The sequence below is a fragment of the Podarcis pityusensis genome (genome assembly GCF_964106645.2).
Source record: "Podarcis pityusensis genome assembly, chromosome: 8".
Taxonomy (NCBI): Eukaryota; Metazoa; Chordata; class Lepidosauria; order Squamata; family Lacertidae; genus Podarcis; species Podarcis pityusensis.
Window position 1 is genome coordinate 41,999,495 of NC_138033.1, and position 21,884 is coordinate 42,021,378.

At 38.0% G+C, this 21,884-nt stretch overlaps 1 protein-coding gene across 2 annotated transcripts in view; it reads right to left on the reverse strand.

The window, feature by feature from the left end:
• The window catches only part of WWOX (WW domain containing oxidoreductase), a 578,638-nt gene that overhangs the window by 253,104 nt on the left and 303,650 nt on the right, over positions 1-21,884 (reverse strand). The window contains exon 9 of one of the 2 annotated variants that reach the window (XM_081016410.1): positions 11,660-11,902. The exons of the other annotated variant lie outside the window; for it this stretch is intronic. Within the exon in view, the coding sequence (XP_080872536.1) occupies positions 11,867-11,902 (36 nt within the window). The 3' untranslated portion in view covers positions 11,660-11,866. Of the gene's footprint in view, positions 1-11,659; positions 11,903-21,884 lie in introns of those variants that run through there. 2 annotated transcript variants of the gene reach the window in all.

The following is a 21,884-nucleotide window of genomic DNA, read 5'->3' on the forward strand; positions in this document are numbered from 1 at the left end:
ATCATCTGGGTTTCGCCTAATTACATGTAATTAGGAAATGTAATTATGCTTCCAGTGTCACTCTCCCATTAGTAGTGTAGTGGACAGCGGGGACACAGGGAAGATGTCAAAAGTGGAGAGACACAAAATTAGAAGTAGAAGCTACCACTTACAAAATGAGGGAACAATGTCTTATTTTATTTTAAAAAAACAAAACAAAACCTCAAAATTGTTCTGGAAAATTGCAGAAGCTATTGTAGTCATATGTTCAGCTTTCTTTGATTAATTACATTAAAACGGAAGCTGCCTTAAAACAGGTCAGACTATTGGTCCATCCAGCCTAGAATTCTCTACTCCCTACTCTCCCTGGCAGTGCTTTGCCTAGCAGCAATGTCCTTCTCATCAATTGCCTGATCATTTTAACTAAAGATGCTGAGAATTAAACACGTCTGCATGTTCTACGCCTGCATGTTCTACCTCTACTGCTGGAGGCAGTACGCTTCTGAATACTAGTTGCTGGCAACCACAGGAGGGGAGAGTGCTGCTGAGTTCATGTCAGGCTTGCGGGCTTCCTATGGGGCATCTGGTTGTCCACTGTAAGAACAGGATGGTGGACTAAATAGACCACCAGCCTGATCCAGCAGGGCTCTTACGTTCTGCATGTGAAACTGTGCTTTTCCACTGAGCTAAGGTCCTTTCCGCATATTCTCACCTTTAATACTTCTCTCTCTCTCTGGCCAAGTTTTGCCACTTCCTTAGGCAGCAAATATTTTCACATGACTGCCCCCTCCTGTCCAACACTCACATTAGGTTAACGTATCACATGCTTGGTCTACGTGGACATTTGATTTATGCACTTATTACAATTTCAAAATTAGGTGTTAACAGTTACATTCTTCTCCATTTCTAAGTGTGGTTAAGACCAACCATAAAGGTAAAGGGTCCAGTCATGACTGACTCTGGGGTTGCGGAGCTCATCTCGCTTTATTGGCCGAAGGAGCCAGCGTTTGTCCGCAGACAGCTTCCGGGTCATGTGGCCAGCATGACTAAGCTGCTTCTGGCGAACCAGAGCAGCGCATGGAAATGCCGTTTACCTTCCCACTGGAGTGGTACTTGCACTCTGATGTGCGTTCGAACTGCTAGGTTGGCAGGAGCAGGGACTGAGTGACAGGTGCTCACCCCGTTGCAGGGATTCAAACCGCTGACCTTCTAATCGGCAAGTCCTAGGCTCTGTGGTTTAACCCACAGTGCCACCCGTGTTCCCCAAGACCAACCATTGTTTCCTCTTAATTAGGAGGGAAGAGTGAAGGCTGTTGCTCAGTGACAGAGCATCTGCCTTGTGTGCATAAGCTCCCAGGTTCAATTCTTGGCATCTCCAGGTAGGGCTGAGGGAGATTCCTGCCAGAAACCTTAGGGAGTCACTGCCAGTCAGTGTAGACAATACTGAGCATGAGGAACAAATTCAGCATAAGGCAGCTTCCTATGTTCCTATGTAGGAATTTAAACCAGCAAACAACTCATAATTTTAAATACCGGTTAACCTTAAACATGGTTAAAACTTAATGGCAGCTAAGGTCTGCAAAAGGAAGAGGCTCACATACCCCAAAAACAGGGGAGGTGGGGGATCAGTGTGTTCTTGCTACCAACTGATTTATCATGGTTAATCCATCAATAACACTGTGTGTGTACTTGCCCACACACCCCGGCTGGTGCCCCCAAACACTATAAGCAGTTCTCATAATGTTAAACTGTGTTTCCAAGTTATCGGTTAAGCTAACAATAGCAAAGTTATCTCCACGACTTTTTTATTATTATTCTCCAAGAGCTGGTAATGACCCTATTTTGTTATTAAAACCAATGCCTTAATTACAAAATATCCCGAAAAGTATCCCCAGGACCATCTGCTGACTACAGCTCTCTAATGTTTTAATGACTCTGCCCTTTTTTGAGAAGACACTATAATAATTGTAATAATTTTGTTTCTAAAGTGTCTCTCTCCTGACATGGAGTTTCTTAATGAAAACCGTTCCCAGGGTACATTTTCTCTATGACCCTTTATTGCCAAAGCAACAGGGGGAGACAGAGAAATTTAAATGACAAAATAAATACGCCATGGCAATTTTGAAAGCTTTTCAATTAACAATCATAAATAATGTTTATTACAAGAGCATCAACAGCCCCCTGTGGCTCAAAGGCACAGAAGTCTTTACAGTTACTGAGAGAGAGAAAACTTTTTTTTTTAGCTACCTAGCTTTTGCTCTAAAGGTATGGCTGAGGAGAGTGCTGATCAGGAAACTTACTTGCCCTCTCCAATGAGGATTTTCTTTTTAAACTTCAAGGCAAAGGACACAAGATTTCAGACAGTCACAGTGACATATTGGCAATAATAGAACTTTTTCACTTTTTGAGAAATACAGGTCCAATCTGAGGGAGGTCACTTTTTGAGCTTATCCACTCAAATAGATAAATAAATAAAAAATCCCTTGAATACTCTGGGGAGAAACATTGGTTTGTAGATTTTTGTGGCATGTTGACTGGAACAGGAAAGTGTTATCAAAACACTTCCTTTATGTGACATGACCTTTGCCCTCTAAATGGCTTTTCAAATTGAAAACCAACTTCTATTTTGGATAGACCACACAAAACGCTCCCAAGTGCCTCCTATATCTGGCAATGAAGAAGCTGGAGAGGGTTCTGGTCTGCTGGACCCCATACAGCAGGTATGGCCTGCTGTTACAGTTCTTTGCGTTGTACTCTTTCTTTTAGCTGGTTCTAAGGAGCTTAGTTTTTGCAATGTGCAGCATTATTTTCTTTATCATTCAAAACATCTGGATCCCCCTTTTCAACACAAGGTCTTCAAGGTGTCTTATAAATCACGATAAAACCATTCAAAGATCAATATAAAAAAACCAGAAATAGAATAACATAGAATAGAATTACTAAACAGAATGTTTAGTAATGCAAGCTAAACAAAGAAAGACTAGCAAAATCAACAGACTAGGGAAGATCAGCATGTGATATTCAGACAAGGATGTGGTCTGAAGGCAAGCAAGGCCACACTCTAGCTGAAAAGCTACTAAGTGGGTCTGGTCAGTGTGTTGGATGGGAGATCTCATGGAAACTATATGTATGCTAGGGATTCCAATGAATATGGAAATTAGAACAGAAATTGACGGTGTTTGTTTATTCGTCCCATGTCCAGAACAGAAATCAATCCAGTGAATACAATCAGTATATTCACTGGTGTTGTTGCCTGCAGACTCTAAATGTTACATTATTTATGAAGTCCCATCCTCCTTTGCATTTTGTTTCCCGTGCCCTAAAATGAATAGAGTGGAATAATATAATGACAATGGAATTTATGTAATTATTATGAAAGATGAGCTGCAGGAGAATGGAAACAGTTCTGCATGTGAAGAATATAGAATGGAATGGAAAACAGTGCCTTCTTACATCCTTAATATATGTCACTGTAGGTCTTATGATGGAAGGGAGGCAGAGTATAAATGTAAGGAAATAAAACTCAGTAAAAGTTAGGACAAACAAGGTTGCTTTTCACTTGGCATATAAAGAATAAAAAAGGAGGTGAATATTTCTGGGAAGGTTACTCCGCAATCAGGACCCTGGTCCTAGGTACCACCCATCTCCACAAGAGGACCTTGAGTGATGGCTAGGTGAATGGGCAAAAAAGGCAAGATGCCTAGAGAAAGCTAAAGAATGGGCACAATGTTGGGAACTGAAATATAAAGTATGCTAGAATCTCCCATTTTCTTAATGAGATATGACAACATGACCTTCCTTAATTTATAAATCTTAACATCAACGTTCCAGTATTATTTGTTTATAAAAATATTTATATGTCGCTATATAACAGAAAGTGGTTCACAACATCTCCGCCTTCCCTCTCCACCTTCTTTCCCCCCAACTGCAAGATAGCTCTCACTAAATGTAAATGAATTGTGAAAAAGATTCTAAGAACTGAAAGTGGAGACAACAGATGTACCATTCCCCGTTTATCAATTTTGTAACACACACACAAAATCCTTAATAAAAACTATTTTATTTTATAAAAACTATTGCGAAAGTGGTTCACAACAGTAAAAAATAAGATAAAACCATATATTAAAAGTATGAAAAGTTTTAAACAACAATGTTTAAAGCAAAAATCAATAGCCCATTGTGTGCGATGTACTCTTAATTGCCTGCCTAGACCTGGCAAAATAGAAAAGTTTTCAGCAGGCATTTAAAAGCTGGCACAGAAGGCATCTGCTGAATGTCTGTTGCCAGAGTATTCCACAGGACTGAGCCACTAAAGACGTGGATTCTCCAGAACCACATCTACCTATCTCTTCCCATTCCATCTTGATCCTCCTTGATAACAGTTTGTAGGGTACCAGGGTGGGGGGTACAATTTAAAGTAAATAACACAACACAATGTCATGAAACATGAAAATGCCTTTCATAAAATCGTATACATTCTTTAAGTTAAAGTGACTGTGTCAGCTAAAAGAATTCTCCAGCTCTTGGTACTATCTCATTCTGATTAAATACTAAAAATAACAGTGTTTCAAAGAAAATCTCTTTAAAATGAAATATGTCATTTTGAAAATGCTTTCGAAATACTACTTTTAAAGGTATATGTTTTTGCTGCTTTAAAAGGAAGGAGGTAGTGGATTTAAAATATACCTTGAGGATGGATGTTTCTAACCAAACTTTAGGGCAACGTTGCACAAACCCCACACTCTCCCTCTGTGGCCTAATGATACCAGTAACAAATAAATTGCTCAAAGAATGCAAGGCTTATCCATATTGGCAGAGCTACATAAAGTATTCACCATTTAAAATATTTCCAGTGGTGGTGGGATTGTACTTTCAATGGGGGAAACAAAACACACCCCTTCTCCAGAAATTATTTTATATTTTGCAAATATTTACATTGTTCTAAAATTACATCTGAGTGATCTTATTCAAAATGATGCTGCAACACATTTTTTTTTTTTTAATAATAATTTTAAAATAATTTTATTATTTATACCCTGCCCACCTGGCTGGGTTTCCCCAGCCACTCAGGGCAGCTTACAGCATATATAAAACATAGGAAAACATCAAACATTAAAAACTTCCTGATACAGGTTGCTTTCAGAAAGAATAATAAGATTAAATCATTCCCAGTAAGTGAGGGTAACCAAGGACTATGTCAGGGGTCAGCAAACTTTTTCAGCAGGGGGTCGGTCCACTGTCCCTCAGACCTTGTGGGGGGCCAGACTATATTTTGGAAAAAATAATAAACAAATTCCTATGCCCCGCAAATAACCCAGAGATGCATTTTAAATAGAAGGACACATTCTGCTCATGTAAAAACACACTGATTCCCAGACCATCCGAGGGCTGGATTTAGAAGGCGATTGGACCGGATCCGGCCCCCGGGCCTCAGTTTGCCTACCCATGGACTATGTGAATAAAGAAGCAAAGGTGAGACATGTTTTGCACTACTGAGAAGTTGATTTAAAAATCTGAGTAGTTTCAGGTCAGCTCTATGTATTTTATACTATCCAGTGATTTACCCAAAGCAATTAGGCAACAAATATGATCCAAATGCTTAAGAGTGACATAACAAAATATTATTTTACATAGGTAATCAAGATGATCTACTTTGGCAAATCTTTAGGTACATAGGAAGCTGTTTTCTACTTAGTCCATTGGTCCATCTAGCTCAGGCAGGAGTCTCTCCCAGCCTACCTGGAGATGTCAGAGACTGAACCACAGATTTTTCTGTATGCAAAGCAGATGCTTAGCACTGTACTGTGACCCTTTCCCCGTAAGATTTAGAAACCATTCTCTAAAATATCCAGACCTCAGTTGCTTAAGTAGAAATATTTTAAAGCAGGTGGTGCCATCTCCTAGGTTTGGCTAACAGGAAGCAACATCATGGGAAACTGTGAATTTAAAACTGGCTGGGCTGTTTCAGATGTAATGTCATAGTTTCAGACTTGTATGGTCTCTCCTCTCTTCTGTCCCTGACTTCTGGTTTTGAGTAAAGCATAGTTTAGGGAACACAGAAAAGCTTAGTACTAGAGCACATGCCTAATTAAAAAGAAAAGAAAAGAAAAGGTTCCCGCTTCCATCCCTGGTTGCTCCAAGTACAGCTGGAAAGACTCTCACCTGAAACCGTGGACAGTCAATGTAGACAATACTGCACCAGACAGACCAATCCACTATGAGACAGCTGCAACTGCCAAATAAGCAAAGCAGGATTTGCACTTGATATCTGGTTTTGAGGGCAAACACAAACTAAAGTTCACAGATAGGGATACAAACTTAAATTATGCCTTGTCTGAAAACCATAAATGAGTGGCAAGTATTAGAGAACACAATGAGGGAGAGAAGGGAAGAGAGACATGGGCATGTATGCTTGCTATACAACATACCTAATGCTGCTGAACCTTTGTGTGGTGGTTCTTAAGCCATGTTGAGAATTAGTCTTGGCTGAAAAGTCAGGTAAATATTTAATTCATACTAAGGCATCATCTATTTAAATTTATACATGCCCTTCCTCCAAGATGTTCAGTGTGTCATGCATGGTTATTCACCCCAGTCCTTGCCATTTGATCCTCACAACAAATCTTGTTAGATAAGTAAGGAGGTGGGGGCTCATCTGAGTTTCCTGGGTGAGTGAGGATTCGAACCTGTGTCTCCCTGGTCACAGGCCAACACTCTAAAATCCAACACTCAAACCATCAACATCATTCTGTCATATCACTGCTGTATCTGTGGACAGTTGTCATGCATTTTAAGCCACTTAGGTAGGATCTCAGTTCCTCAAATGCCACTTAGGTAGGATCTCAGTTCCTCAAATGGACCCACCTAAGCAATTTACAGAAACCCAAAGCTAAATTCAAGTAATGGCCTATTTTCAGAACCAATACAACTAAAGCAAGGAATGAGACAGGGATGTCCCCTGACCACTGCTTTTTGACCTTGCCCTAGGTGTCACAGTACGTCACAGTGGCCAAACAATAATGCAGGATGGCTCTTTTTGCAGATGACAGGCTTTTTATCATACCCACAAAATTCAGTCCCCAAAATAATGATAATCACAGTCAGTTTCTGCCACTTGTATGCCTATAAAGTTAACTGGCGGAGGTATGAGGCAATATCCATAGGGTGGTGACCACTAGGTAGCCATCACACAGACTGGCCCTTAAAGTGGTGAAAATATAACTTGCCACACTTAGGTGTCTGCATCCCTGGGCAAACTGATCCAGTAGTAAAACTCAATATGGAAAACAGACCTAGGACACTGGACAGGAGCTGAGGGAGGGAGAAAGGGAAGTTGGGAGGGGTAGGGTGATTAAGGGACTTCACTGCTCTATTGTAATAATGTGAAAACTCCAATAAACCATAGATAAAAAAAGAAGCGCCTTCAGTGCTTGGACTGATTCCATGCACTAGGCTGGTCAGCGGCTGCTCCTCAACAGGAAGATGTATGAAATTCCTATTGTTCCAGTTAAGCCTTGCTCAAGCAACAAGGCATGGAGATCTGGTGTGTTCCTGGAATTCTTGGCTATACTTTGGTCCTGACTTCTGGGCTTGCTCTTCAATTTTGCCTACTTGTTTGCACTCCCTAACTTGATCATTGGCCCTGACTTCCAAATTGCTTCTTCACCCTTTTGTACAGTTAGCCCTGTGGTTCTAACAGATTCTGGAATGTAGAAGAATGGTTTACATGTCCTATATTCTCTAAATCACAATCTGAGAGACACAGAGCCCAAACACACACACACACACACACACACACACACACACGACACACCAGCCATGTGCAGCACATCCTTTGAGATCTTGGAGCTACTACATCTAAAACACTCAGTATCATGGTACATTTGTTTTCAGTGATTGCTCTCATGCTTTTGATTAATAATTGAAGATACATTTTCTAATGTGTGCATGAATATATGCACACACAAATATAAGACAACGAAAGTGTCCATTTGTGTTGGCAAGGACATGAAAGCTCCTAAATCCCAAGAGAAGTGTCACTATTCAGATGCTCTCTCCAATACAAACTGATGCCATCTCTGGTGTCAAATAAAACTGTACAACACAATAGAGAGATGAGACCAAGACTGTCAGCACCAATTGGTATTGCAGACATTCTATTAGGAAAATGGATGTACTAAGATTCAATTTTTGGATTGTAGAGAGGCTTAAGTTGTTGACCTTGTAATGTCTTCGTAGTAGAGAGAAGATGTAGAAAAATCCAATAGTATTTTTTTAAAAAAATGTTTTCTGATTTTACAATGTAGTGTATCACTGTTTATAATGTACAGAACTGATGATGGATAATAATACTGAAAATTAAATGGTGGGCTTTTATTTTAGCTTTCTTCAAATACAATTTTAGAACTACCCATTACAGCAGCTTTATGCTGAATCCTTCTCTGTATTTAATTAAAAAGACTTATATTCAAGGGTATTAAGGTTTTGTTTTATTGTTCAAAAAAGTCTTAATTTGGCAACAATAATGCTCAAATACTACATATGCTAATTGTTTGAGCTGTAAATATATTTAATAAAAGTAAAAGCAGAATTATATACAAGACTTCTTAGATAACAATAGCACTGTTCCACACAGCAAGATCTCATTTGGAAAACTGTTTTTGTTATCTGCCTTATTTTAATGTGTATTTTGTTTTTAATGATTTTTGCAATTTGCCACTTTGGAAAAATCTCAAGTATAAAAGTAGGATAAACATTTTTGAATTTTAACAAACCTTAAAGGGTTGTTGTGGGAATGCTAGTCTCCCTCAAGAAAAGGCAGAATACAATAAAGAAAGAATGTAATATAATCCTCATCATTATTGTTATTATCATAACCATTATTATTTAGTGGTAAATATATTCTTATTCTTTTAGTAGTAAATATATTCTTATTCTTATTATGTTGCTGTTGCATTACTTATAGAAGAAATATTATGTGAATGTATCTTGTTATTCCCAAACACTCCCAGAGACACAGTCACACACACACAAATGTCTGACTGACTGGTTGCAGTTGTTACCGCTTCCAGCTGCAATCTGCATGCATAAAGTAGATGCAAAATTGGATGGGTCCAAATACCTTAAATGCAACTTCCTCCATGTGGCTGCATCCCAGATGGCTGTGCAAGGAGAAATTTTATAATGCCCAAATGCAAGATGTAGTAAGTGCATTCATTCTAATGTATGTGTTTCAGGAAGAAACCACTTCTTATTTAAATGCTCTGAGTCTGTGTGTGCACACTCACACACGCCACCTGCCATTTAATTTGGGGGAATGAAGATACAATCAGGTGATAATCAAGTGTCTTTGCAGAGCCCACCAACACATTAGGGCTCCAATGCACAGAATGCAAACATCTGTGGGCATCATTAAACCATTTCTATATGCCACATGCCAAGGTCTGACCCTGTGACCATTTCTACCATTAGATTTGTATGACCTCAGCAAAAGAGCTGAAAGGCAAAGGTATTAATTCACAGAACCACACGCTCAATTTAAGATTTAATTTGAGATAACTAAGAGCAACCGAAAAGTGTATTCAAAGTTATAAGTGCAGAATAAAAGATCTTCTCCTGTTTTTCAAGTTAAATATAAATTCAATATTTCTTTAACAAATTCATCAACTGCCAAAGAAGGTCGAAGGTTCAAAACCCTATGTGCTCAATAGCCAGCATTATGAATCGTTCTTTCAAGAACTCTTTAAAAAAATAAAATAACAAGGAACTCTTAATTTATTAATGTCTTCTCTTTAGAGATTTTGCCACACTGTATTAGGTATACCTAAGGCAGAGGGGGGCTGCTTCAATTTGTGAGCAATTCTCAACATACAGCTTTGCAAACCTCCATTTTATTCTAATTTAACTGAGATAAAAGTATGAATTTTCAACTGTGACGGGTTCAGATTTGGGGAAATGTTACTAATTAAGATGTAATAAATATCTTAGGCATGAATTCACAATAAAATACATATAGTTCTCAGAAATAAGTAAGGTTCATCAAGGTTATGTTACCAGAAGAGCTCAACCTGCTCTGCCCATTTTGTTCCCATCCATGATTTGTTGCCTTACATGATTTGGAAGGCATCTGTGTGTAGCAACAAGCTTCTTGTATAGAAACAGTTTCCCTGCACATTTTGGAGCAGGAGAAACTGGAGAAACAGTGTTTCAAAATATGTACAGTACATATCATCTATGAACCCAAAGGTAGCCCTATGTAGACATTGACTTTGGAATGAGTGATGGCCATTAACATGGATCACTGTAAATGAGGGTTAGACAAATTCATGTAAGGATAAGGCTATCAGTGGCTACTAGCCACAATGACTATATTCTCAGGCAATATGCCTCTGAATACCAGTTGCTGGGAATCCCAAGTGGAGAGAGTGCTGCTTTGCTAATGAAAAACAGAAAATAAAGCTTCCGTTTCCTTGCAGTGTGAGTGTGGAGGAGTGGAGTGAAATATGCAAGACTGCTGTGGCTCATTCCTGTCATAAGAAGTCAAGGTTTATTGTGACATCCAAAAGTAGCCTAGGTATCTATTGTTTTAGAAAGCTAACTGGCACAGATAACTTTGCTTAAAAATCAAAATCAGGGTGACCCTGATCCACATTGTTAATCATTATTATTAATTCTATAAAAAGTAACCACATATGTTTATCCTAGATAACTTCTTTGCATTATTATTGCTGCTGTTATCATGTTTATTTTTACACACCTCTTTCCAGTGACTTTTTATTTTGTGTGTGCACTTCTTTTGTATTTGCTTATAATAATATATTATTCTAATAGATTGGTTAGAGGAATAATGTATATAACCACCTTTAATGAAATGTGTTATTCTTGTCTCCCTTTATTCTTGAATTTTCACTATACTGTACAGCCCCCCCCAAAAAAAGTGGTGATGAGACATTGCTAAGATTTCTGAACCACATGATGATATGAAAGCGCTTATCTGAGCTTTAAAAAAGTAACCACAACTTCATTTGAAGGACACTACTCCCCCACCACAACCACAACTTAATCTTAAAGAACAGACCTTTAAACTCTAATGACAGATCTTTTTTGCCCCTGAAATATCACATTCCACAGTCAGAAATCTGAAATGACAACTTAAGCAGAAGATGGTATTTACTGTTAAGAATTAGGAGGAAACTGATACATGCATAAAATAGTAAAAATGCAGAAAACATTCTGCAACATTGTGCCATTTCTCTACAGTTTCCTTATGTGTGTGTGTGTGTGTGTGTGTGTGTGTGTATATATATATATATATATATATATATATATATATATATATTAAGAGTGATATGTAAAATCTTATAATTTAGAAATTCTGAAAATGAGGTGTAAGAGACAGAGAATATCCACATGCTTATAAGTTGGCATGAAAGCAGCAAGGCAGAAAACATTGTGTTGGCAATACATGGGTGTTTACAAAATAGAGTAAACAAGACAACACAGAGAGCAGCATAAACTATTTTCAGTTTATAATGAAATTTATTATACAAAAGGCCAGATAAATTAAGTCTTCTTATATGTTTAAAATGCAATAAATACCAGGCACATATTTGCATTTTTCTACTGGTATGCCTACTATGTAGAAGATGAGTCACATATTAAACCACACAACCATGTAATAAACACATCTATCATCTATCTATCAAGAGAGTCTCTTGCCCTCTGCTCTGCAACTCATCTCCAAGGGACTCATTACAATTTTTCAGCCCCCAACTAGTTTCCAAGTGCCTTCTGCCAACTTGCTACATCAGCTTCTTCCTACCCCTTCTTCTTTGTATAGGTAGAAGATTTCAAGATTTCTTACTGGTCTAGATTTTGGAAAGGTCCACTATCTGTTACTCTGATAAATTTTCAGTATGAAAAACTGTGAAGAATATAAGAAAGATGGTTCAGTTGCCCTAAAATGACTCTGTCTTTCCCAAAATAATTCTCAATGTACATAAAAATTCACCATACACCAGGACCCTTTGCTGTGCTACCCAAATGCCAAGGTTATTCCCAGATCAGTAAAACTGAATCCCATAGTATGTTTTCAATTTTGTTGACAGATTTTTTTGTTTTGTACATTAAAATATACTTCATTAAAGGAGAACAAAGTTTCATTTTGGAGCATGCAAGATCCAACAAGGAATAATGTCATGCATATACTCAGTTTGAGGTCATCTTATGTGTATGTGTGTAGGATAGGGGGACAATTGTAGTCAAAGGGAAAAGCAATTTTTCAAAGTTTCCATGTTAATTCTTTTTCTTTGTACAAACAGACTCTCCTTTAATGTCTGAGTAAAGTTTAAAAGCAATATTATGAACACAAAATTAAACAGGATATGAAAAATTGCACTAAGGCAAATTGTTTTAATAAAGGCTTTTGTTACACCATCAAAAATAAAATGCCACCCACCATTACACTGACTAATACAACTTCTCAAAAAAACTTAGGATCACAGAATCATAGAGTTGGAAGAGACCACAAAGGTCCTCCAGTCTAACCCCTGCAATGCAGGAATCATTTGCACAATGTGAGGCTCAAACCCACGGTCCTGAGATTAAGAGTCTCATGTTCTACTGGCTGAGCTATCTTGCCGTTGTACTTTAGAGATTATGGATAGTATTCAACTAAGCTATGCTTGGAGTAGACCCACTGAAATTAATACAGTGGTACGTCGGGTTACAAACATCTCGGGTTACAGACACTTTGGGTTACAGACTCAGCTAACCTGGAAGTGGGACCTCGGGTTAAGAACTTTACCTCAGGATGAGAACAGAAATCATGCGCCAGTGGCACGGCAGCAGAGGGAGGCCCCATTAGCTAAAGTGGTACCTCAGGTTAAGAATGGTTTTAGGTTAAGAACAGACCTCCAGAACGAATTAAGTACGTAACCAGAGGTACCACAGTAGACTTAAGTTAATCATATTCACTATTTTAATGGGCCTACTCTGAGTAGGAGTGATACTGGATACAACTCTCATGCAGCAATCCTGTGGACACTGAACTTAGTAGGAATTGCTTCTGAGTAAACAGACACAGATTGGGCTGCTTCTGAGTTACTTTTGCATGAGCTTTGATAGGTGAAAAGCACATGGAGCATACTGAGAAAATGACATACAGATGAGCTGAGGTATTAGACCAAAAGGAGAACTTAAGATAGCAGGAACATCACATTGGAACCCAATTTATTTTTAACATAGCTGTATTATTTACATTTTAATTCTGCCTTTCCTCCATGAAGCTCAACACACCAGACATGAACCGAGGTCATCCTGGCCTAAACTCAAAAATCCCAACAAGCTATCCACAATATCACCTCTGACTCTCTGGCACCTGGCATCATAAACATGACAATGATACAGACAATATGCAAGCATCAAAAAACCAAACACAGTTGAGCCACAGATTTACTAGGGGGCCTTAAAGCAAGAAACTATTTGCTCAGCCTATGTACATCTGCAACATATGTATAATAATAGTGGTCTAGCTTCTACAGCTCTCATCAGGATTAGCAAGGGTGAGCACATCTGTAAAGTTTGGTTTCTCATAAAAAATATAGTATGTTATAAATAACCATTTATGTATTAGGATAATAATAGCACATATACCTACTATTCAATAAGCAATTGTAGTTGTTTGTATATATAGTTATTTGATATAGATGTTTTCCTCTTTAAGCACTTAATTTTGTTCAATTGAAATACTCTCAATAAAACAAAAATTAATGTAAGTTTGGTTTCTCATATTTCTAATTTTAAGGTCAGTTTTCTACATTTCCGCATAAGTTCACTTAAAAATAGTCCTCATGAAAATTCATCAGTATTTTAAGGTGAATTTCTGCTACTACTGTATGCATGTTTGTATGCAATTTTCTCTAACATACACTTTTTTGCAAAGCAATTTTCCATAAAGTAATACATGTTTGTGTGTTATGTTTACATTTTATCCAAGTACACACATTTTTGTAAACATTATTTGGTTGGAGAACAACACTGCAAAAGTTAGAGAAGTGAGGATTTTGAAGCAAGGCTACGTTTCAGTTCCTGTATTGTTTCAAAGAGAACAAATTGGATTGGTTTGTCTTTAAATGGAAATTGAATTGAATTCCCCCCCATCCCCACTACTGTATGTGAAACATCTTAAAAGTGCAAAGTAATAGTGCTATTAATAATACAGTTGCTGGAATAAGAATAATACAACTACTGAAACATCCAGTGGAATAATCATTATCATCTGTACACAGACTAACATGTTTCCTTTGATTCCTGCAAATAACTGCAAGTGTAAGAAGTAAGTGAAGGTTCCTCCTGAAGCACAGCCTCCCTTGCCCCCTGAGCATTCATCATATTGTTCAAAGGTGCAAATAGTGAGTACACTAAAGCCAGGCTAGGTTAAAAAAATTCTTTGACTTTTTGGCCCATTTGTCATGCAGCCTGTCTTGCTGCAGGGGAAACCTTTTCACCTCCATCTCACTTTGAAGGCATACCCCAGGAGAAGGAATCTAAGGTGAAAAATGATGATGTCACTAGGTTGTTGCAAGGTTAGCACACCCTTAAGCCAAGCAGTTGTCCTGTTCTGCCTCTTTCCCAATCTCTCTCTCTCTCTCTCTCTCTCTCTCTCTCTCTCTCTCTCTAACACACACACACACACAAAATCTGTAAACAAGTACAGGACTAAAGAAGAGCTAAGCATGAACTACTTGTTGACATAATTAGTGCTGGCTCAAGGGCATTTTTCTGTAGCCAACTTGGCTGCAAAGTAAAGTGAAGTTCGGCCAAATCCTTTATTTCGCTTTGTGTCCTAATGCATTTACCAGCATATGCCAAAATAATCAGAGTATCCAGGTACTTTTCTTGCTTTGTTTAAAGCATTTCTAGCTAGGGAATTGCTTCAATAGTGATTAGAGGCTAAGGTGGTGCTCACAAATCAACAGGATAAAGAAGAGCTCCACCAAACTTATTGAAGAATTCGAGCAGTGAAAATCATGTCCACTGTCCCCCTAGGTCGAAAACCATTTTGGGATTCAGGAAGGGTAGCCTTGGATATAGTTAGGAGACAGTTTGCTAAGATCCTTGCAATAATTTTGCCAGATGCAGCTACTGTGGTACTCTGTAAATTATGGTTTGCAAACTGGGATACAGCAAGACAATGTAAACTAGGCCAGATCTCAAGAAGGAAGGCAAATACATTCTTAAGATAGCATGTGGGTTGATTAGTAAATCCTGGAAGGAGATAAAGACATGTATTTTTGCTAAGTATAGATTGAATAATGTGATGAATTAAATGCATTAAATGAATTAAATGAGTGTTGGACACATGCTTTGATTATGGATGTTTCTAAAATTTCTTCCCACCATTTTCTTGCAAGTTTTTGAGGAACTGAATTATGTTTTCCTGGCCACAGAGTGGCACTGATGTGTTGATTACCTGACATTCATACAGGCTGACTTTTGCAGAAGTTGAAAATCCATTTCACATGCCCATTGCAGATTTCCATGAATTCCGTTCTATGCTGAGATCCCTCCCATTTCATCTGAGACATTTGTACAAACAATCATGAGCTCTGAAGCACTATACAGTCATGTGCGTAATCACATGAACAATCATTTTAGTTAACAAAGAGCACACATGGCTCTGGATAAGTACTCCTATAGAAATCCTTACCACTTTGAAACTTTTTATCTAGTTCTCATTCAAAGCTCTGGCACAGCTAGGTTTTGCTGACTAGCTAAATGGCATGTTCATAGAGTTATCAAATTGGAGAGTTGGAAGGGACCATGAGGGTCATCTAGTCCAACCCTCTGCAACACAGGAATCTTTTGCCCAGCATGGGGCTCAAAGCCATAACACTGAGATTAAGAATCTCATGCTCTACCAACTAAGCTATTTCAGATTCTAGCATTAAAAACACTTGTTTACTATTAAAAGAACATACACAGGTTGGCTAAAGTAGGGACAAAACAATAGATTAAAAGTGTGTCATAGGAATTTCCTGTCTGCTGCTGAAGATGTGTCAGGTTCTGTTTGTTTTAGTCTTGTTGTAATTGAAGGTGTATGTGTGTTGGGTGGGTGGGTGGAATTTGAAAGAGCTAAAGAGTTTTAATTTTGATTTTGATTAGTACACATATCTGGTGCATGCTATTTACACCAAGTTTTCCCCTCCCCAGTTTTATACTGCTTTTAAAACAGTTTTAGCTGTTGTTATGTTTCTGGTTTTAGATAGTCATTTGTTGTGGTGGTTTTTATCAGTATTTTTGTGTTTTATAGATTTAGATTTTCACTGTAATTATATATTTGAATGTCTCTGAAACATACCCAGAGAACTTAGATATATAGGTCCCATACAAATTTAATACCTTCCACTTCATATCTGGGTCTGTAGAATCATGGTTTAAGATAAAATTATGGTGGTCCACAAGAGTCATCAGGATGTCTATTGAAAAGTTGCAGAACTGTCAGGAATATCTGTACTTGTCCTTGCTCTTTATTTATTTTTCTATGTTGCCTGAGATTGATCAGGGCTGTTTTGATCAGGGCATTGGTTATCAAACATGGATGCAGGCAAGGGGGGCGGGGGGGACAGTTGTCCCCCTAAATCAATCAAAATCAATACATATCTGAGGTTCTTCCCCCCCAACAAAAGGATCATCTGCTTACACTATATAGGTTTAAGGCAATACACTATAGTTCTAAGGTTAAATATTATGTCTGCCCTGAGCTGTAGTAGTAGTAAGTAGGGATCACTCTCTTTTGTAATTTTGTAGAAAACTTCATGTTAATTGCAGATTGTTGTAATTGGACATAGTTGTTTACACTTCTTGCCATATTCATCCTGATTCACCTTGTGAAGTGAGTTATTATTACTTGTACTGCATATGGAGATATAACTGTACCCCACCACACTACTGCTCAATTTCACAGAGAGAACAGCTGAGTGGAATCTGAATTAGCTTCCTGTTTCCAGTGTCCACTGAAAGAGGCCAGAGTGTGCTTCCATTAGCCCTGCAATTTCAGGGCAACTTAATATAAGGTTTCCATGAAAATTAGATGTTTTGTGTTGGGTAGTCACCATTTTGGAATTTGGTGATTGGGTTTAGGTTTCTTATTGAACCCTGATAGCTAAATGGTGAATGTTCAGGGACACTATACCTTTGACTACTAGATGCAAGAGATGAACTACAGGGAAGGAATGTTCATTTCATGCTTTGCTTGTAACTTCTGAGAAGTATGTGGCTGGCCACTGTAGGAAACAGATAGACTAAACACACATTTGGTCACATTTTTTTGTCCCCTCTTATAACAGCATCTCAGAGAAAGCATTTGGCAGTAATTTAAGGAGGCAAAAGTGTGCCTAAGTGCTTTAGGACATTTCAGTTATACTGGTGTCAGATATTCAGTTCTGAAGGTTCGAACACATTTCTGCTAAAGTCTCGTGAAAAGCAACTTTTGCAAATTGGTAGAATCTATACCTGGTTGGCAATGATTTGAGAACATACATAAGAACAGTCACCTGTGAAATACATACACCTGTGTATACTCTCCCAAAGCAGGATATTCAAACCACTATAGGTTCTAATCTAGATAAATGACCTAGTCAGAAAAGCAAATACAAACCAGGTAAATTTGCTGACACCACACAATTAGTGAAGATAGCAAACATGCAGAAAACAAAAGAAAGAAACAATGAAAAACTAACCACTGACTCTGCTGTATAACTTTGCTGATGCATGATGCCAAAAATTAACATTGACACATGTAAAATGTTGTACATAGTTTGGTGTGCCAAATCCAATGAACATGATTGATCTGGAGGGAATTCAAAAAGGACCTTGGGATAATGGCGAATGCTTCATTAAAAAAGGGACATCCCTATTGTTTAGGATCAATATTTTGAGCTCCCAAGAAAGGAACTGCATGCCCATTGCAGTCGAGATGAGATTATCTAATTCACTGGCAAACCCCCGATAGAATAACGTGTCACCACCTTCTAAAACGATATTAATTTTTCACTTGAAAAGGTATTAGAGAAACTAGGGAAGCTGATTCATGGGCTAAAAAAAAAAAAAAAAAAAAAAAAAAAAGGATGAGCTTAGGGAACCTAAATACATTTGCCTTTAAAAAAGATGATTTAAAAAGGGATTATCATTTGAAGTGGGGGAGGATATTTTTAAAGCCAGATGATGCCACTTTGGCTTGCCTGTTTTAATAACACACACGGCGGCGGCGGGGGGGGGGGATGTTTAACTGAAGTATATCTTATGAAACATGAAATAGTTGCCACACATCATGGGGAATAAAATGTGCTAGAGATTGTGCTACTGAATTAACATTAGGGTACTACTATACTCAAGTACCTCAACCAATGTCTCTTAATGAGGATAGTTCCCACGACCCTTTATGTTTGTAGAATTATCTGAACACTTTGCTGTGTGACCAAATAGTTGAACAGCTTGAGATCAGCTGAAAGTATTTTCTCAATCTGAGGATCCGTATAGAGATTCTCAATGTAGCCTCCTCCACATAATCTCCTAACAGCAAGGATTAAGTGCAGTTCTCTACTGAGGCCGAGAATTCACTCAATGCTACTTCAGTGAGCGAAATGGATAACACACATACATGGAGCCATTTCTTCTCTCCCCCTGCCCCAAATCAATGCAATGGAGTATGCATTATATAGGAAAGGTGGGGTGGGCTATAAATTTTAGAATGAATGAATAAAATAGTTCTTGATATTCACAGCTGCAGACACAAGAAAATGGATTTCACAGATGTGTGAGCAAGTCTGAAAACTGTCTTGTCAATTACAACATGAAAATGGGAGGTTTCAAAGGGAAGATCCCTGAGTGTCATATTTGTACATACAAATCTATTCTCAGGTATAATGATATATGTTTGTGTAACATGAGTTTGAGTATTGTAATATAGTTTTTTGGGGGGAGGGAGGTGTCTTTTGAGGGGAGGGGCTTGTGTTGACCAATCCGTAACATCCAACACATATATCTACTCCCTAAACTATGTAGCCAGAAAGGGGGGATAGTATTCAGTTGAAATAGGGTGCAAACATTTTGGCATGTTGACAATCAATCTCTTAAAAAAAAAAAAAAAAAGTTCATCCCATTTACTGACAGCAACATTCATGTTCCCCATTGTTGCTAAGTGCTGTTTCACCAGTGCTTTCTAATAGGCTGGCCTCAACCAGAGCCAGGGCTTTTTTGGCTGTGGCTCCGATCTTGTGGAATGCTCTATCACAAGAGACTAGGGCCCTGCGGGACTTGACATCTTTCCGCAGGGCCTGCAAGACAGAGCTGTTCCACCAGGCCTTTGGCCAAGGCACAGCCTGACCCCCTCCTTTGGTAATTCTTCACAGAACTCTAGCCCAATGGTTGCCATCAATTTGATTTGAACTGATTTTAAAATGAATTGATTTTAGAATGCTAGGAGACTTTGATAGGGGTGTATGATGTGATTGTTAATGTATAGACTTAACTGGCACAGTCCAATAACACCTGCCTCATCTCATGTGAGTGTACAACCAGCATTGAATCTTGGATATACTAGGTGCATAGGGTATATTCAAAAGAAGGATCTTGGCACCGTACTTCATATTTAAAATTAATCAAAATACTACATTATTATTTTTAAATTACATTTATTTCTTGACTGATCTTTGATGCAGATTTAAATATATCCTCTCTTAACACTAACCACATGAAGCAACTTGAACCACTATCTGTTCAGACCAAGATTGTTTTTCAAAGTGTATTGAATAAAATATTTGGCTTATACAGTCAAGCATGTTGGAAGTTTAGAAAAGGGGGGTGGCAGCTTTTTCATATGTGGTGGATATATGAAATGGCAAAGTATTATTGGAATACTATTAAGAACAACATAGAAAAGATAACACATATAACTTGCTTTTATGTTCAGATCCTTTGGACTTTTTTCATGAACTCTTACAAAGAATTAAACTTTAGCATACTGAGAATTGATAGCATATATAATTGTAGCAGCATAGATACATTACGCAAGAAACTTCCAATAATACCGAAGCTGCCTGAATTGGAAAACAAGTTACATGAGTATGCTATAATGTCAGTGCCAACTAACTTCATATGTGTACAAGAAAGGAGACAGACTTCTAATAATTTTATTCTTAACTGAATTACTTATATTGATTGCAGAAGGAAAACAAACCACATACTTTGACCAGTATAACTTATGTAATGTAATAATATGTTTAAATATTAGAATTCATATTTAGTATTAATAAAAAAAAAAAAATAAGCTGTATAAAGGAGGTTTAAAAAAAAGATGCCAGAGAGGCAGGGAGCATTAGCAAGGGGTAAATAACTGCTTTGCATGCAGAAGGTTCAATCCCTGGCACCTCCTTGCCTGGAAGCCTGGAGAGTCATTTCTAGTTTGTGTGGACAATACAGAGCTAGATGGACCTATAGACTCAGTATAACACAACTTTCTATGTTCCTACATCCTGCTCCTCCAACCTCCCTGAACCTGTTTCCGAACCTCTGAACTTATCTTTTCCACTTATTCCGGAGAAAGAAAAGCTAGGCCTTTAGAGGTGTTCAGCAAGGCATCCAGGTGCACTAGCTGATTGGTTGGAGTTTGGAACCCGTGAACCTGGAGGGTGTTGAGAGAGGAGGTTTTCTTTGATAGACCAAAGAGTTTCCAAATGGTGATCTGGCTGCACTTGACCTAGGCAGGTGCAAACTGAATCCTGGGAGCCCTACATCCCAAAACGTTGCTGCTGCCTTCAGCCTGTGAGAGGTGCCAAGACCCATCTGCTGACTTCTGATTGCAGAAAAACAGAAAGAGAAAACAGAAAGGAAATATACTGGCATATTTCTATTATGGACTCAAACTGAAAACAAAATAAAATGAGGCATCAATTCCCAGATTTTCAGAAGTCAAATTTTGTGAAATATGTTTTTAAAACACTGCAAGATACAACACAAAAAAATAAGGCATAAACTCTTAAATCCATAAAGGGTTGTTCCACATGTAACACTAAAACATGTTTAAGTGCTACATGAGTTTCAACAAACCTTCCACCAAGTTTCCTTTTGGTTTCAAAGAATCTCACCTTAGCAGTAAGAAATTCTGCCTTACAGCAATCAATGGTTTATTGCTTAACAAGTCAACCTCAAACCATGTGTAACAAAACTGTACTTAGTTAGATATACATTTTTAATATATTGTATGTCTGTTTTCAATGAATTTATGCTCTGTTAACTGAAAAGAGAAAATTCAAGTTAAAAATGGTGGCTATATTTGAAAAGACTGCTAAATGAAATATTGGCTAATGCCCTGCTGTTTCATAACTGACAACTTTCTCATAACTTTAAAAAAAATGCCATTCAGAGAGTCTGCCCTTGTATGTTCAGCATAATTATTTGGGAACTGCAAAACATTGACATTTTATAAATGGGATTGTCTAGATGGCTATATTTAGCCCTCAAAGACATCCCTTGGGAAGATTGATTCAGGGATGTCCGAAAGCAGGCACTGCCAAGTGCTCCAGTAAGCAGTACTGGGTGAAAAAGAAAACAAAGCCTAGTTACCCAATATGGGAAGAAGAAATAAATGTTTTGACATCTCAAGAACAGAGCTGTAAGCATCCTTTATATACCCAATCACTCTATTGGCATAAGTGTTTTTCTTCCCAGTGTCCAGGTAAGCAATCCTTAAATTTAGCATGAAAGCAACAAGGGTCTCACAAGTGTTCCAAAAATTAACGTGAAGAGCACCTTGCTAAAAACAGCATTGGTGTAAACTGAGAGAAATAATAATAATACAGTGGTACCTCAGGTTAAGAACTTAATTCATTCCGGAGGTCCGTTCT